This window comes from Ammospiza nelsoni, chromosome Z, assembly GCF_027579445.1.
Source record: "Ammospiza nelsoni isolate bAmmNel1 chromosome Z, bAmmNel1.pri, whole genome shotgun sequence".
In the NCBI taxonomy this organism is placed as follows: Eukaryota; Metazoa; Chordata; class Aves; order Passeriformes; family Passerellidae; genus Ammospiza; species Ammospiza nelsoni.
The window spans coordinates 18,123,087-18,141,987 of NC_080669.1; the positions used below are offsets into that span (position 1 = coordinate 18,123,087).

General features: G+C 36.6%; 1 protein-coding gene across 1 annotated transcript in view; it reads left to right on the forward strand.

The window, feature by feature from the left end:
• Window positions 1-200: 200 nt before the first annotated feature.
• LOC132087030 (atrial natriuretic peptide receptor 2-like) overlaps window positions 201-18,901 on the forward strand; it is a 35,344-nt gene continuing 16,643 nt past the window's right edge. Inside the window, exons 1-11 of the mRNA XM_059493056.1 lie at window positions 201-254; window positions 1,225-1,321; window positions 4,122-4,258; window positions 6,658-6,786; window positions 8,771-8,875; window positions 9,467-9,569; window positions 11,108-11,253; window positions 13,832-13,904; window positions 16,124-16,271; window positions 17,676-17,762; window positions 18,032-18,175. Of these exons, the coding sequence (XP_059349039.1) occupies window positions 201-254; window positions 1,225-1,321; window positions 4,122-4,258; window positions 6,658-6,786; window positions 8,771-8,875; window positions 9,467-9,569; window positions 11,108-11,253; window positions 13,832-13,904; window positions 16,124-16,271; window positions 17,676-17,762; window positions 18,032-18,175 (1,223 nt within the window). The remainder of the gene's footprint in view (window positions 255-1,224; window positions 1,322-4,121; window positions 4,259-6,657; window positions 6,787-8,770; window positions 8,876-9,466; window positions 9,570-11,107; window positions 11,254-13,831; window positions 13,905-16,123; window positions 16,272-17,675; window positions 17,763-18,031; window positions 18,176-18,901) is intronic.

Here is an 18,901-nt window from a genome sequence, read left to right on the forward strand (position 1 = left end):
GAGGCACAGAGGGGTATTTCCACCCTGCACTGTGGAGTGGAAGAAGAAGGAAGGAAGTGGGAGAACAGCTGCAGCAGCTGGAGTTGCCAGGATCAGCTTGCCTAGCAACCCCCTTCTTAGAAGAGGGTATCTAATTCAGAAGCAACAGCAACATCAGAAGCCGCCCTGACACTTGGTGAGCTGGGTGCACATTGGGGAGCATGGGAGCTGTCAAATCACCAGCTGTAGAGCTCCGAAGCCTCCTCAGTTTTTTGGTAGGTCTACCTAGATCTGCTTAACAGAACTTATTCCTCTGATCTGTGTGTTCAGAAAGAACTGTACATGGCTTATTACAGTGAAACAGTTTTTTATGCTAGTTGTTGATTTTTATTTTAGTAATGTAGAAACCAAGAGTAATGGAAGATATATTGGAAAAATAAGTTGTACCATTCCATCTTATTCTATTCACATTGTGTTGTGATAAGCAATTGCGCAGTACAGTAGATGGTTATGCTTTAATTATATGTAGAAAAACAATAGCAGATTGCATGAGTAGAAACTATTTTCTTTTACTAGAAATAGAATAAGCCCAGAGTGCATTATCATAGAGTATTCTGATCTGTTAGCATACACCTTAAAGTGTATTTTTTAACACATGACTAATATAATCTGTTATAAATACATATATAATGTATCTTTTATTACTGTTACAATTCAATTTCTGTGCTATTATGATGCTGTAATAGGCTTATGCAATTCTTATTTTATATGTCATTGTGCATATTAACATTTATATGGATAAAATTTGTATTGTGTTATTAAAAGTATAACAAAAATTACTCCTTCATAAATTTTAGGTATGAAAGATTAAAAGAAACAGCATTTTGGAATGGGGGGAGTGCCATTCTAAAAAACCTTTGTTAAATAAACTGTCTCTCTGCATATGGTCCTAGAACCGTCTGATCTTTGTAAAGAACCATTTTGGGAGAGAAAGGTTAGTTAAGTCCACTAACTGTTTCATGCCAGTTTCTGGAAAAATCAAAATAATGTATTGGTTGTGTTTGTATGGAATTCTTTTTTTCTTTTTCCCTCCAGAAGTTAGAGACATCAAAATCTGCCAGCCTATGTTTCTGCATTTTGTTTGATTTCTGTAGAAGAATTATAAACTTAGGAGATGGAATCCATCCTTTACTTCTTCTTATCCTGTCTTTTTTTGACTCTTTTTTTTTTCTTTTTTTCTGGCAGGTGGTATTAGTGGAAGGGTGGCATGATTTAGATAACAAAGACTATGACTGTTGGCCCCTGGAAAAGCCAGATGAGTATAACATGCTGGACTGTGGAGGTGAGTGAGTCATAAAGACGACTGCATATCTTACTTGGGGAATGGCTGAAATCCCCAAATTGAACTATTCATAATAATAGCTTACTCATGATGGATGTAATCCGTGATGAAATGCATCTAAATCAGTGACGACCTCTCTTCCTAGAGAAATAAGTGAAAGGAAACAACTAAAGATACTTCAGAGTAATTATTTGTCCAGTATACCTTTGTTCTAACAGAAAAGTAATAACAACAGCTGTATCCATTTGCCCAGAGAGAAACTGAAAACATTTTTCTTTCTCATTAGAAAACCAACTGGAACTTAATCCAAATGAAGCATGGAGGCAGCGCAACATTGTAGCAAATCTACTTTGCATTGTAATTTTAAAAGCATACTGTGCTTAATCAGTAAACCAGTAAGCAAATTCACCAATTCTACATCACGCTTTTCCACCTGGCACAAAACTCTTCCATGACTAGCTAAAAAAACCCTGATACCTTTAATAACATACTCCTGTCAGTTTCCAAAATTAATTCACATGATGAGATAGCAACAAAAAATGCCAAAAAAAAAGTTGGTAATTTATTAAGATGAAAAGCTATTTAATGAGCAACTGATATGTGTAAAGCTCAATTTAAATATATAAATATAAATATAAAAGTTTCTTATACTCTAGGGGTTATAAAGCAGTAGAGCAGGCGTCTCAGAAAGGTTGTGGCTTCTCCATTCTTGGAGATTTTTAAAACCTGACTAGACAAATGCTAGAGAAACATCCTTGAGATGACCCTGCCTTGAGCAACACAGGCTTGGACCGAATGATTTCTGTGGATGCCTTCCAAATTCAACTCTTCGTGATTTTGTGACTCTGTAACAAATAAATAACTGATGTAAAGGAACACTGTTTATGTTGTAAAAGGTAGGACCAGAGACATGCATTCAATAGGGTTTTTAGAAAAAAAACTAAGAGCGCCTCAGAAGGTGGTTCTAATAAAACACTTCAGGAAATATACTGCTGTGTCACGCTCTTAGCTCAATGTTACAGTTAAACATTCTTCGATTAATTCTCTTGGAACAGTGAAGTTTCAACTAACACTTTTATTCCTGTATGAATTTACTCTTGGTTTAACACTGAAACAGCTATTTATCACTACAGATGCCTTGTTTGAACCTATTTTTACTAAGTACGAGGAAAACTAATGTGAGTAGATTGCTAATTAATGTGTACCCATTACAATCAGTTTTAGAATGAACTTCCAACTCTATCCTCTCTTTCTTTGTAGGTTTTCTTTGCCATTTTCTGGGCATTGCTAGAAACAAAGCAAAGCACATATACTGTAGCCTCATTGCTGTGGAATTAACAAAAGATTTTCAAAGCTTCTAAATGTGGGAGTAACTGTCATTGAAAGAAGAGTTTGGTTTACCTTTCTGAGACCTTTATAAGGAAGTAGAAAATAATTTAACTGAAATTTGTGCTGACCTTTTGTCTTCATTCTCATATATTCTTTGAAGCTCAACTCTCTTACCTTGTAGTTGAAATCACACTAGCATTTTTTTTACATCTTTGTATTGTGGTTTTCACATAATGTTAGCAATTAAAATGGGTTTTTACTTTTCAAGGGAGATTATCAAGGGAAATCAAGGTTATTTTACAAATTGCCTAGTTAAATCTGATAGTAAATTAGGGGGGAAATAGTAGTTTCAGTACTGTGCAAGCGAAGAATGTACTTGTTAAAACAAGTATGAGTAACAAAAGAGGTCATAACTGAACAACAAGAACAAAAAATGAGATGTCTTGTAAGGCAGGTTTACCAGTCCTCTGCAGAAGGAATTTAATACTTCCTGACAAACTGAGTTACACAGTTTCATTATGTAAGTAATTTGATGTGGTGCAAATTAAAACCTTTATCTGACAATAGACAAAAAGGTAGGTGAGTGCGCTGGGAAGATTTTGATGGTGTTAAGTTTATGGATTTAAGACTTCTCCCAACTTTTATCCTACTTCATTCTCAGGCACAGAGGACAAGAGACATGATGGGGGTAAATCGTCTTTCCCAGTTTAAATTGTGAAAATGGAAAATGGAACAGATGTCTGATATACTCCTTCCACTGTCCTCTGTTCTAGATGCCATATGATTCCATCACATGATAATGCATTCTTAAATATGTAATTATTAGTATTTATGTTTCATGAGTTTAAGGGTTTTGACTGAATTTTGTGTGTGGTACAGTTGTCTGTTCTCTTCCACAATAAGGTGTGTCTCAGTGGAAGCAGCCAAGAATTAAGGGTAATATTGTTCTGATCAAAAGAGGAAAGCAAATATACCAGAACAAACACCAATGCGATATAATGGAAGCAAAGTTAGTTTACACAAGATGAGCAGATTTTTTGTTGCATTTATCCAGCTGCTTGGTCTGAGTGTCAGAACTCTTCAAATAATGTGCATTTGTATTTACCAATACAGCCATTAAAATAAATTACTCTATTTGGCTCATAAAAAGTAATTGGAGAATACTGAGAGGGTTACTCAGAGGGTTGTGAAGCACTGGAACAGGCTGCCCAGAGAAGCTGAGGATGCCCCATCTCTGAAAATGTTCAAGGCCAGGTTTGATGGGGCTTTGAGCAACCTGGTCTACTGGAAGTTATCCCAGCCCATGGCAGGGGAGGAGAGACTAGGTGATCTTTATGGTGCCTTCCAATCCAAACCACTCTGTGATCCTATGAATAGATGAAAATCACTACAGAGAAAGTTTTATATTTGTATGTATCTGTTAAGTAAAAATCTGCATCAAGTATTATGACCCATGATTGCGCTTTTCTAGGACTGGAGATGACATGGGTTCATAGGCCTCCAGAAAAGGCTGTGAGTGGGGAGTCCTTCAACGTGACCTATGCCGTCTTTGCTTCAGACAGTTTTTATCAATATGCTGTGAAAAATGGAATCCTTTCCCACAGGTATTACTTCTTATAAAAATGCTATAATGATCGTGAGTATATGAGGATTTTGTGTGTACATATTCAGTGATATAATTGGAGCAGACATTTTGGAGCTCGTCAGTGATATAATTGGAGCAGACATTCTGGAGCTCGTCATTAATTCCTTCCATGTTCTGAGATCTCTCATAGCTCTGTTTGCCCTGCTGTTTTTCCCTTTGCTCTCAGACTAGCCATTATGGCATGTTTGCCTGCTAGGTCAGAGACAGGGCACATCGCTACTGTCACAGTACAATGCTGGACATCACTTCTTGCCTTCTCTACACATTGAATTTATGAAGTTGAAGTTTCATCATGAGTCACGGGCTCTCTGTATCTTATACTCATTTTAATCATAAGTATGATTCAAGTGCACAACATGGATATGAAAAAGACCTTAATCCATTAAATTCAGTGGTCAACTGTGCTTGATTTCTGTGGGATTAAAATCACTCCAAAAGCGTATATGTCAGCTCACACACTGTGTTAGTGACTGTGGACATGGACAGAGAGTATGTAGGGGTGCAGCTCCAGATCTACAGATCTGGATCTATAAAGCTGGGGGCAATACTATCTGATTTCATACTTTTGTCTGTAAGTAGCAATTCTCCATTCCTATATAGGAACACCTGAGACAGAGGGTGGGACCCCACTTCCTGTGCTGTTGTGTAAGAGATATTTACAGAACATTTTTCTCTGCCTGACAGTTCACATTGCAAAGTTCAATTTATAAGAGCTGTTATCCAGAGTTATTTTTTTTCATATTGCAAGATGATCGATAATCTATTTGCATCCACAAAAAATTGATTTTTTTTTTTTTAATTTTGGTCATCTACGTACCATGTTTTAAAAGTACTTAAAATTTGCTTATCACATCTTCTGAAATGTATGGCTGCTAACAGTTCTGGGAACTTAACCATGAAGCAGATTTTTTGACTGCTTGGCATGAATCTGATTTTTCTAGTCTTCCCTGGGAGACCCACTCCCTCAAATCAGTAAGGAACTTGGAAAAGTCTCCTTGAAAATAGAGACAGATGGCAAATATTTTATAAAAAGGGAGATAAATCTATGCTTCAGTTTTCAAAGGGATTAAATTTGCTTCACATTTTGTCTAGGTTATCTGGTTGACACTAAAGGTTACAGTGGCTGACCCAAATATACCTGAGGTTGGCAAGTCATTGGATGGGCATCAGTGTAATTGGATAAAGCCATGATGAAGTTATTGAATAAAAAATACAGAATCCTGGATAAATTTTGAAAAGGAAAGAAAAGTACATGATGGATTAGACACTAAATTAATTAAGTATTTTTCTTAATTTCCAGTATGAACTCAAAGGCTAGTAAATTTTAATATTTTATCTGTTTAGGTGTTTTGGAGGTTGACATATTTACTTATGACATATTTCAAATATGCCTGTGCCCTCGTAAATCTGGCCATGAGTACAATCAATGTTAACCTAATCCTTTGTCGTTTTGTTTATTTATCATAATTAACAGTCTTCTCATAATAAACAAAGCCTATTGTTTTTGACCTAACCATTATTGGCTAATTCTTTCATTAAGAACAAACCAAAAAATAAATCCTGTGTTCTGAAATTTTTTTCTAAAGATCCAACACAAGTGCATAACATTTCAGCTGAATTGCAATTATTCTGGCTGTATCTGAGTAAATCATGTTTGCAGAAAACAATTTTATCTTACAGCCAAATTTATTAGGGTGATAACTACTGAAAGTGTAACTGAGGAAACAGTGTTGCATCACACATTTCGAGGTGAATACATGCATCTTTCAGGAATAAGTTTTCAAAAGTTGTTTTGCAGCACAGCCTGTTCAGAAAGTCTGCTCTAAAGTTGTGGTTTGGGAAATTGTATCTGGTGTATAAGACAATTATACTTATTTTCCTCAGCAATTTAGATTGTGAAGACTGGAGCTAAATGGTCTGTATGAATTTCATGCATAGATGAAGGTTTCTGATTGGAAACTTTGAGACTGCAAGTAGCCAGGGACACATATATCTGAGAGTGGAAGTAGAATAATAGTGTCTTTGCCTGTGCCAGATGAAGAAGTGCAAAGTGCATCCCACCTGGTCATGAAGTCAGGTTGGAAGAAGTAGTGGAGGTTGGTCCCTGCTTGCAGCACAGTATCTGCTAGAAGACCCTAGTGCATGGCAGTCAGCAGAGGTCAAGTTGACAACAATTTCTAGTGCTCCAGGAGCATTTCAACTAGAAGACAAAAAGCAAGAAATGGTTCAACAGTGTTTATTTCACTGCATATGTTTTTGCTGCTAATTTGTCTGTGCAGAATAAAGAGCAAGCTCTCGTGTGTTTGTTGCAATTTTTGTGAATGAGGAATGGATGTAAAAGTTTTTCTCTCTCTCCTTTTTGGTTAGCAATGCTACTGCTGCAAAGGAATTCTGTGAGGAGCATGACTGTCCTGCCAGATGGAAAGACGCAAATGGGGACAACTGCTGTGTCTACCATGCCAACATTCATTCCTGTCCTTTGGCCTTCATGGTTAGTGGGATGGTGCAGCATCATGTGCTCTGTTCTTGCTGCTGGCTGAGACATCATTGTAATAAGCAGGTTCAAGTTCGTGAAGAATTTCTGTGATTACAATTACACCAAATTTATATAGTTTGATATATACTCACAAATTATGGTTCACTAAAACCACTGTGGCAATGTCTGTCAGTTTTGGAAATTTTTTTGCTCTGGATGCTGAGGCTGCAAGGCAGCATTCAGAATCTGTCATTAGCGGGACAAGTTTCATCTGTCTGAGTTTACCTGACTTGGACTACTGTGCAACCAAGAGAGAAAAAAAGACAGATCACTGCATTCTAAAACAAGCAGGGCAAATTTTTAGTTAGATGTATTCCAGTCTTTCTGTTTTACAGAGTGAGTGTGATTAATTTGCTTGGATTACTGGAGTTGAGGAGGGTGAGTATTACTGGCTGTGACCTGTAGAACTGAAGCCTATTTACCTGTGTCCTGAGATGGAATGATTTTTCTTCATTGTATCAGAGCAAAGCAAAAAAGAATCCAAATACAAGATAACAAACTTTGTTCATACAGTGAAGGCAAGATCCATTCTTAGCTTGTCTTCTTGGCCTGTCCCTCTTTGAATAACTACTTAAAGTTCTGATCTAAAAATACAGTTGGAACACCTTTTTTTTTTTTTTTTTTTAAATCTGTGACGTAAGCCTTACCCTGCATAAGAACTTTCATGCAGCTGCCCAGTTTTTCTAGTTAATCTCCCTTCTGGGAATGTGACACGTTCTTCGTGATCAAAGGTGGTGTAATAGGAAGCCTAGCCTACACATCTTGCAGCTGTTTCATGTACCCATCCGTGTGAAGGTCTAATGACTCCACAACAGCTCTAGTTTGCTTCTTGGCAATCTGTTCTTGAGGACTTGTTTTATTAATGATTCCCCAAAAGCCTTAGCTGGCACCAGGATTTTGGTTTAAAATAGGAATCCCTGTTGGAAGCATCACATCAAAATTTTTGTCTAGAATCATAGTAAAAAACTTGAACATCCCACTGCTTTGGTGACCTCTCTATTATTTCTATTTTCACAATTATTTCTGCTTGAAATTATGGTGTGGAAATGGCAAAAGCATGTTCACCAACATGCATCATCTGGTTTCTTCATAGTACTCTAAATGTTAGAGTTTCTGCCTAAAGGAACTCTGAGCTATTTGTCTGTTACGGAGTTGACTATCACTGCATAAGATTTTACATACACTTCAAAGTAGGTTTTTCCATTGTTTGAGAGGAGTTTGGGTTTTTAATGCTTTATTTTTTCAGTATCATGTGTTCTAAAACATTTTATTTTGGTTAATGTGCTCCATTTCTTTTAACTTGGTGTATTGCTTACAGTCCTTCAAAAGAAATGTCTGAAGAATTATCTGGAATTAGGAGACAAGCTTAATCCTTTCAAGTAAACAAAACAGCCAAAATTAATCCTCCATGTTTGCAGTTGTAGGAGGTTTACATTTTAATAGCTTTATTGAGAAGTGCTCCGCAAACAGACTCTGAAGCAGTGCCTCCCTTCCAGAGGGAAAAGAATAAAAGACAGAAAAAAAGAAAAAAAAGCAAAGCAAGAAAAAAAGCTGCTCTATCAAAAGTGACACTTCAGTAAAACCTCTTGAGAAAAATATTAAAAGTGGAATATGAATCTGGTTCTGATTCTAGCACAGGAAATCAAAAAAAGTGAACCAACTTTATAAGAACACTCATTCTTTGAGTACACTACTGAGGCTCATATTTTAAGAAATAACAATATATGTGAGATCTTAACTGAATATAGGAGCAATTGCTTCTCTGTTATTTTGTCGCCAAACAGTGTTTCTTATGTTTTGGCAATTTGATAGTTTTGGTTTTAAAACAGAATTTTATTTGCTGTTAGAGAACATAAGTAATTTTGAGAAAGAAAGAGAGGAGGAGATAGGACTTTCATTGTGTTATGGTATGCTGACATAACCAATATGTCTACTAAAGGCCAAAGGAGGAATATGTGGTCCATGGATCCCAGATGATGGTCAGATATTTACTCACACTTTGTCTACTGCTGGCAAAATGAGCCAAAGGAACTGGACTGCCAAGGTAAAGTATATTTATTGCATATAGGATTTTACCTCATTTGCTCTTTTTGGAGCTTACTTGCTATTAATTTAATGCAGTTCATGAACATGCTTCCCATTTCATTTATATGTATGTGTTATTATCTATGCTATGCATATAGCTGAGCTGACTATCAATTCCCAACTGACTTGACTTGGAAGTCAAGTAAGGTACCTTTACAGCTTGGGTAGTTAGTGGAAGGAGTGGAGATGGCAGGAAAATGAATAGCATAATCTGTCCATTTGAGGTCCACACTAAGAATACATCTCACTACTGACAGGATATGAACGTGTGATGCAGGTTCCTATGACCATTAGGGAACTTCAACCTGAAAGAAATAGCAGGAAGGCATGCACAGCAGAATGCACAGGGCTGATAGCTCTGCCTGGTGAGAAGAAGACACATCAGTAAGAGAATCAAACCAGTCTTTCTTTAAAGAGCTATCTCTCCTGATTTTGAAAGAAATGCACAAATTCTTTTGGCAGATACCACAGTCATTCAGTTCTTGTTATAAAAGCCTTCTGTATGCAAGTGAAGTTTTGATGCTTGGTGGTTTGTTCACTTGTTTCACAGGTTGTTTTAGTTCACGTGGGTGTGACTTCTCTCATTGCACACATCAGAGTGGGGAGAATCCAAGCTGCTCTGGAAGCAAAAACCACAGTCCTTCCTGCAGTAGGTATGATATAAAATGAAAATGTGAGCTAACTTCTTATTGACTGCAAATCTCAATGCTATTACCATTCATGCATAGTTACCAAGAGCAAAAGCAATTCTTACCCCAGCCTTTGAAAATACACAAATGTCTTCCTGAAATTCTTCTTCACATAACACTGAAGTCTGAAAAAGTGTTTGAGCTTCTAACAGTTGTATTAATCTAGAACAGTAGAAAGTCACTCTTGTCAAGTAAGTAGTCAAATACCATGACCAATGGCTTCAGGTACTACAAGGCTTGTCTGCAGTTCATGGGAATCTGAGAATATTCCTCCAGCTAGTGTTCTGAGAATCCAGACACTTTTCCCCTGAAGGGGAGCAGACTTGTCTTAAACATATTGGAAAGGCAGAAATCCATATTGGTTCCCTTGTTCACATTAAAAATTGCTCCCAAGGGCGTCAGTCTTCCATTCTCTTTAGTATACCTGTATGGAGGGAAGCAGAAATGACTGTAACAATTATCTTAGTGATGTCAAATTGTAAAAGAGGGCTTCTTTGATAAATTAAACAACCTGAAAAATTATTGGCTAAAACAAAAGTGTCATCACAATACTCTTGATATCTACTCTTCTGGAAATGTGAGAATATATTTTGCAATGTTACAGGAAAAAAAACACAAAGCAACTCCAGTGTGAATAGAAGTTTTTATCTACAGAATTTTCTACTCATTTCCAAACAACTGCAGCTGAATTTTCCTGGAAACTTACAATATATCAGAGAAGAAATTTTACAAAATGCAGCTCTACCCCTGAGACAGAAAGTGACTTCTGTTATTATCTTGGTATTATACTGGAATTAGTGAGGCTGAAACAGAATTATTACTGAGCAGTAGAATTTTTTTTAGTTTTTTATTTAATTTAAACAAAATTACATAATGACAGAATAATACCTTCAGCTCACCTCTCAAGTCTGAAGTACAGCATGATATTAGTTTAATCACAGAGGTAAAATTGAAATACCATTCAAAACATGGGAGAGGGACTTTTTTTATTTAAGACTTTTGTTTTAAATTACATCTAATATTGCTGATAATTTATGTAAGACCTTGGAGTAAGTAAAGGAAATAATTGAAGTGCGGGTTGCAAGATTTTTTTCTGCAGTTCCCAGTGTATTTTGCTGCTGCTGAGGAAGGGTCCTAGCTTCCTGGAATCACAAGTGCTGGATTAAATATAAAGAATGCAAAAGAAAATGTTGGCCTTGAAGAACTTCGAGTTTCAGAAAAAAAAGTGTAGATAATGAGAAACACAATAGTGATGAAGTGATTTATACACAAAACATGTCAAAGGCTCACATGTAATTCACATTTACCTTGATGAAAGAGACCCTGTATTACTTCAGAAATTCAGATTGTTCTTTCAGTTGCTGGTATGATGTCCCTGAATTCTTCAAAATTTATTCTTTCTGGGACTCTGAGGTATCCCAGGTCAAGAACCACATGTTTAAATCTGAATACAATCTTGTGGGTGGATGAAACTGCCTTAAAATGTTTTGTTTTCTAATCAGTCTGTGGAGATGGCTTTTGTGAGGAAGAGGAAGGCTGCTCTATCTGTCCAGCAGACTGTGGGGAATGCCCTCTTTCTGTTGATGTTAGGATAGCAATTGCCTTACCAATATGTTTTGTCTGCACTGGCTTCATTTTGACAATAATGGTAAGTACCTGTTCTCTACTCTTATTTCCTTTCTCTTCAATGAATTTATTAGTAGAGGGAGAGGATTTTCTTCTGCCTTCAGCATTTGTGTGCTATGGAAAAAAGCAGAAAGAAGGGAAATTACTTGTAAACCTTCCTTATTAGGGAAGCCACTGTACTAGGAATTTTCATCCTGTACTACGAATTTTCATTCCTGAGGTGGAATCTAACGGGGGAATGGGTAGATTATGGTGAAGGTAAAAAAAATTTTCCACTACATGGGGAGTATGGGATGCTGGCAGAGTACTTTTCACTTACAGTAGAAATCTGTTATGAAATTAACAGCTTCAAAACCTTATAGAAGCCAGAATTATAAAAGATTTCAAAATCAAATTAGGTAAATTCATTTAGGAACTAGCTCCACATGAGGCCATTATATATCAGAGTCCAAACAGAACTTTGAAGCAAAACATTCAAGTTGGGATATTCTCAAAAGAATCATGCAGAGAGGGTAATTTTTTTTTTCTGTTTTGGTTGCTTGATTTATTTAATAGGTTTGCTTCCTTAGTAACAAACAGCTTGGTTCCTTTCAAAGTGATTAATTTTACATAATAATAATCAATTATTATAGCAAACTCATGAAGGAAAAACAAAAAGAGAATGAGGAGAGAGGAGTATATCAATATTGGAGAAGTAGTTTTGGGAGTCTTTGAATGAAAATGCCTGTCTAAAGAGAGAATGATATTATGGCTTATTACTTAAAATGCTTATTTACTTAAGTGCTTCTGGGAAAGAATATCTACATTCCTTATGTGTCTGCGTCTTGAAAAAAATGCATTTTTGAGTTTCATAACAGAGGTTTTCCAGGTGAATATGGCACCTGTAGAGTCATTGTATTAACTATGTTCATAAAGGGTAATTTATTTAGCTCTTGGCCTATATATCCTGTAAAACTATAGGCCCCTGCTTCCTCAGGGATTCCTTCTCGGTCCATCTTATACTGCAGTTGCAGTGAGCGTCTGAGGTAGGCAGCTGCACAGATAGAGAATGAGTAGTAGAAAGCTGATGGCCCACAAATTGAGGTTCCAAAGGAGGCCTGAATCACGTTTGTTTGTTTGTCACTGTGTGACTTTGTGAGTCAGGAAAGAAGTACTGTTGATAGCTATTTGAGCATTCCTTAATGGAATCCTCAAGGTAGTTGTGACAATGAGTTTATAGCAAGTGTCCAGTAAAACTACATGATCTGATAGAAATAAGCAACTGGACAGATGAGAAGTTCAGACGTTCAGAAGTTCAGAAGTTCAGTTTTAGATTACAGGTTTTCAGAAAGAGCAACAGAGATTCATGGCCTTGCATATGTTTATTTAAAGTTCTTGTAGCAAAAGTCTATTATTTCTGCTGTTTTTTCTGTATGTTTGGAGTTGTCTGTTTTGCTTCTTTCATTTCTGTAGATATATTCCTACTAAATTCTTCAAAAGTGGCATCATGGGGTTTTAAAGTTTTAATTGTTTTACTGTAATAAGATAGGAGAGATTATTTTTTTCTAATTCAGGAATTGATATAATGTAAAAGGAACCATCTGGGAAACTAATGCCTTCTTTAATGCTTCAAGTAGCAGAAAGGATTCCTTTGATATCAGTGTCAAAGGAAGCAAGCCTAATACTCACTTCTTGCTAATATATTTTTGTACAGTCACACCTTTGCAAGATAAAATGTAGGTTTCTTTCCTCAGAAGCCTTTTGAAATAAATGGGATGACTTAATTTTGATTCAGTGAGCTCTATATTTGTCACAATTTCAACTAGTATACCAACACAATCTCCACAACCTGTTCCTTGTTCATTATCTGGACTTTTATTACCTGTTTCAATGAATCCATCAGTCCTAATATTAAATTTTGGACTATAGAAAATGGTATAATGATGATAAAATGATGCTTTGATTTGACATTTTGGCATTGATTGCAGTTGCATAATTTAATCTGTAGCTCATTTGAAAGCATGTGTTTACACTTTGTAAATGTTAGCTTTGTATGTCAGTTCTACTGAAAACCAGCTATTAGCTCAATGCCTTCTTTACAAAGTAGCCACAGAATCCCTACCTAATATTCTTTATGATAGAGTATTTGACATAATATGGCCTAATTAGTAGGTCATGGGCTAATTCTACTCAAGATATAAGATGCATTGCTCCTTATCTCAGGGTTGGGATGAAGTTCTTGTCATGTACCTGTATAACATAGGGCACTTCCATGAGATGAGATGATGTAAACCCCTCATCTGATGTCCAGGCTGAAATGTAAATGCAGACATGTTAAAAATAATGGAGAGCTTATAGACAGTGCAAAATATTACATGTAGTTAGTTCTGGAACATAGCTTGTACAATTTTTAATATGTTCATTAGATGCTGTTTTCTTCCAAGCCTGTTATTAATACTTTTGGTTCTAATGTTACTTTAAGACATATGCTGAATGTTTACACTTCAGATTTAGTTTGTATACTTTTAAATGTTCATATTTTATAAAAATAATCTCTGAGTCAATTTCTTCAAAGAGAGGAGGGCTACATTAGGAATGATTTTTTTTTTTAACTCTTGTAGTGGTTTCAATATCAGAAACAAAAGATGCTTTGGGATGAAAGCTGGATTATAGACTTCACCTGCATCAAACAAGGTTAGCAACTTGTAATCTTGATACTGTGATCAGTTTACTTATTAATTTTGAAAAATAATCTGAATTATATTGTTCTTATTTTAAGGGTCTTGCAAAAAGTGAAGCTGTTTTGGAAAGATATATCCAATATTTCATCCCTGTAATCTCTGGGAGCTGCTCATTCATATTTTTGTTTATCAAACAGTTTGATGACGAAGTTATTTAAAATAGTTTCTTTCTTTTTATTTATGTTGATTTGTTAGTCAAAGACAACAAGCCTACCCCATAATAAACAGATAAGCTCTGAAGCTGGATGAAACAAATTACAGTTGCTTCAGTGGAGATACCTTTCTGTATAATTAATCTCATTAAATTGTGCTGGAATTGCACAAATACATTGAGGGATATAGTACTATCTTAATTTCTCTCAGTGTATGCTGTCTGTGGCAGACTTGCTACAAAAAGTAATTAATTTTGGCGAGAGGTATGGAGCACTCTTTTTCTATTTTATCTCCTGGTATAAAATATTATTTCATTTGTTCTAATTAAACAGGCTAAGAATAAATTCAGGTGTTATTATATGCTTTATTATGCTGTACTTAAGATACATATAGATTATTTACTTTGCTGTTCCTTTTTTAGCATTCAGAAGGAAAACAGTACCTATATCCTCAGAAAGGGTAAATCTATAGAAGTCTGCTGTGCTGATTGTACACACACTCATTTTCTGTCTCTGGGAGAAATTGCTCACCAGATGTCTGCTTTATCGGTGTTCTGTTGGGTTGCTGGTGTCAAGATGTTCTTGTGATAATATGCAGTAGAGATACTTTCAGGCTGAGACTTGAACATTAATTTCTGTATACTTTTGATAAGATATCCTTGTTGTTGTAAATAAGAGGTTTTGCCTTAGAAATTCATTTGATTACAGGAACCAAAATGACTTACAATCCAGATTTTTGAAAACAAAAATGGAGAAAAGTGTTTTTCAATATAGCAAAAAGTGACATGAGCAAAATTTTCAGCTGAAAGTAAATTAGAAAATGTCCTAAGCACCACATGTGAGGGAAAGCAATAGAAAGAGACGGAGGGAAATTAGAAGCATGATCAAAAAATAACAGATTAAAATTACTTTGAAAACTCCAAGATGATAGATGTAAGTTTCTTGGAAAAAAGCCTGCAATGCAGCAATGCTGTTTCAGAGTATTGCTCTAAGAGTGATGATTAACAACTTAATGAGGACTGATAACATTATAAGGTCACAGACAGTATGTCTTCTCTGGATAGAGTTATTCAGAGCTACCTACAGTAGCCTGAAATGCGCAGATATCTAAATGAAAACACATCAGCAGTGCTGCACCCTGGGTATGTAGCACTCTGTATGAAAAAAGAACCTTATTTTTTTAAGATAATTTTTTTTTTTGGTGTATTGGACCGTATATAGACATAGAGATATATATGCAGTCTTATTCTCAAAACTATCTCAGGGATCTGCAATGCATTTCTGGGTGGAATGCTGTAGAAAGCTTCAAATGTCAATGCAATTTTGAACTGCATATGGATAATACTATGGTGTGGGAACATGGCAGTCCTGATTCAAGGTGAGATATTGAACTTCCTCAGCAAGATATTTCTACCAGAGAGAGTTGAGATGTCTCAGCAATTCCAAGCATAATTGGCTAAATCTGGATTTTGATTGGAGATTATGACATGACGTGTAACTCATTAAATTTGTTTTGAAGTCCATTTTTTTACTGTGAGCTGGTCAATAGACATTAAAAAATGTACATTGAAAATCACTGGGATTTTTTTCCTCTTACTGCATTGTTGCTCTTCTCTGACTTCTCTCTGGTGTCAGAATCACTTCCCACATTCCTGTACTTTTCAGTCTTCTAGGAGCTCCAAATAGACTTGTTAAAATATGGCACAGGGTTTACTCTCCTTCCCTGGGTTCTGTCCTCAGCTTCTGTGTAGCAGCAGGGGCTAACCATCTCAAGTGCAGAGAAATGAAAGTTGCATAAAGTCCTGAGGATTAGTGAGAAGTATCTCTGGCAATGAATCCTCTTTGAAACATTTTTTACTTTTTATGCAGCAGTCCCATCCCAAGCAAGAGCTTTCTCTCTTAAGTATTAACAAGAGCAGATGAGATGCAAGGTTTTGAAAATTCTCTGCATTTCTTTGTGTCTGGAGTCTCCACCTGTGCATAAATTCGTGTGCCTTTTCTCATCCCACGTCCCATTTAGATTGCATTATACGGACAGCAACAGGAAGCATGATGAGCGCTCCCCCAGCACTCAGTGGCTCCAGTGTCAGTTGTGTTACTGTTCTGAGCTCCTGCACAGTAGCTGCCAACATGCCCAGGAGGAAATACTTCACCCAGACTGGGAGATAGTAAGTCAATATATTACTCATTTACTGCAGTATCTCCTGTATTAGTTTCACCTTGATTTCTGATTCTTGCCACTTTCAATTGATAGGCAGCGAAAAAACATGAATTTATCTTGTCAGGCCAAATTGGGAAAGTTAAGATCATCATCTGACTTCTATACTGCATATTGGCTGTGGAGTATTTTAACATTCCAGGCTTCTGGCTTGGTTTTCATTTCTCCTTAAATCTTAGAGTCTTGTTGAAAGGTTGTTGGTACATAAGATGTCCTGCATCTGTTAATGAATGACCCTTGCTGTTCAAATGTATCAGTAACCAAGACTTCTATAAATTCCTTTTTTCTGAAATGCAGGCAGAGCAAACTAGGTTCTTTGCTCTAAAGAAGGGCATCCTCTACAGTAGCACATTAGAAATCTTGTCCTTTAATTAGCTGACACGACTCAAGATTCAGAGCGTTTCACCTCTGAATCAAATTACAAAGCTGCATATCATGTAACTATAAGGACAAATGTTACAGATATATCCTGCCATCCAAGAAGCAATTGAACACATGCAAAGCTGGAAGTGGTACTTATCATTTGAATAAACAGAGACGGATCTGTGCTTTGCAGGACAAAGAAGCTTACTTGGGATCATTGGCTGGGGAGAAAGTGCCTTCAGCATAGATTGTGGAAAATCACAGCCACTTCATTGATTAAATACTGTGTTCAGCATTGATCTTTTTTGCTTCTTTCTGAGTGGTGATATTTTCATCATCATCATCATCATCATCCCCTTCATCAGATGACTCAACATCAAAAGTATTTATCATGGGTATAATGGGGCTTTCAGTCTCATTGGTGAAGCATCTACAACTGCTACACTAAATACCCCATACTCTGTATTTATATGGTTCATCACTAAAATTCCTGCAGGTATCTCCACTGAATTCCTTTACTCTAAAAAGGAAAATTTATTTGCTCTTAATGAAACTCAGCTGCTTCTTTGCTGAGAATGCTCAACCCCACAAGAACAAAACTTTGTTAAATGTCAGAGAAGAATCTGCAGAACAGTAGTCAGAAGTAATGGATAGATGGGAGGTGGCTGTATGTATTTCCCTAGCTCTGACATTTCCTTTGCTGCTCCATCCTCAAACTGCCCCAACTGACTTTAACACTCACATTCCAAATGGTGTCCACAGATTCAGATTGAATATAATAACTAATGCTTCCTTTATCAAAACAAACAGGATCCTGTCTCTTGTCCTAGATTCACAGTTACAACCACCTATGGGCATGCTTAAATTCTCTGCCTCATGTCTAGAGATGTGGAATTATTCCCTGATACAAAATATATGCTGTCCCTTTTTGTAGTATTGCTGTCTTATGAAGTTGCCCTAAAACTGTATACAGCATTTCATTCTGTTTCAGTGATGGCAGAACAGTGGCCATAAAGAAAATAACGAAGAAGTCATTCACGCTGTCTAAAACCATACGTAAAGAAGTGAAGCAAGTGAGGTAAGAAGCGAAATCTAAGAACTGTATGTTGTTCCATTTTTACACTGATTTTTTAGGGCTTAAAATCTTTCCAGATGTGACTGTAAATTCATATTCCTCTTTCTTTCAAACTTTGCTAGAAAGAGAGCAAAGATAAAATTTCCTTATGTCTGTTTTACTTTTTCTTTACATTGTGAGACAAGACACTTAGTTTTCCAGTTGCACTACAAAATCAGTATGGGCATCTGTGAAAATTACTGTTATGCTGTGATTTTTGTTGATTTTCACAGGGAACTTGACCATCCCAATCTCTGCAAATTCATTGGAGGTTGTATAGAAGTTCCAAACGTTGCCATTGTCACAGAGTACTGCCCCAAAGGCAGCCTTAGTGATGTGCTCCTCAATGAAGATATTCCTTTGAACTGGGGTTTCAGGTGAAAAGATCCAATTTTTGAAAAGCTAAATGACATAGACCATGCTATATGCTGTTTGGGACGAGATATTAATTTTAGATAAAGTTCTTGTCTAGACAAGCCTGTACTGTGATATAGGGAGAGGGAGGGAGGGAGGGAGGGAGGGAGGGAGGGAGGGAGGGAGGGAGGGACGGAGGGAGGGAGGGAGGGAGGGACGGAGGGACGGAGGGACGGAGGGAGGGACAGAGGGAGGTACGGAGGGACGGAGGGAGGAAATTTGAATATCCAGACCAATTTGTTTTTTGGGTGTTTTGAGAAATTACATGATTAGTCCTTGCAATGCTAAGGCAATGACTTGTCAGCTTTCTGTTTGTGAAGACATATGGGTGAAATGATTAGCACACCTGCAAGTGGTTCATTATTCTTACCAATAGAGGAAATGAGTTCACATTGTCAATGAAACTTTCACAAAGGCAGTGACATTGTTTTTTGAGATTGGTCCTCTTGACATGTCCTTTCTGCTTCTGCTTTATGCTTGCCATCAGTAAAGAAAAATGGTTTTCAGGAAGGAAACCTTCCAAATAAAGCAAGGAAGATAATAAAATTGTTTCACTTGTAAACATGTGAAAGCACTCCGAAGGATAAAAAGTACTGACAATTTCTAGAAGGAACTTTATTCTCTTGGCCTGTGAGCTCAGGGAGGTATGGGTTTTCAAACAGTCACCTTAAGTGTTTTGGAAAAATGAA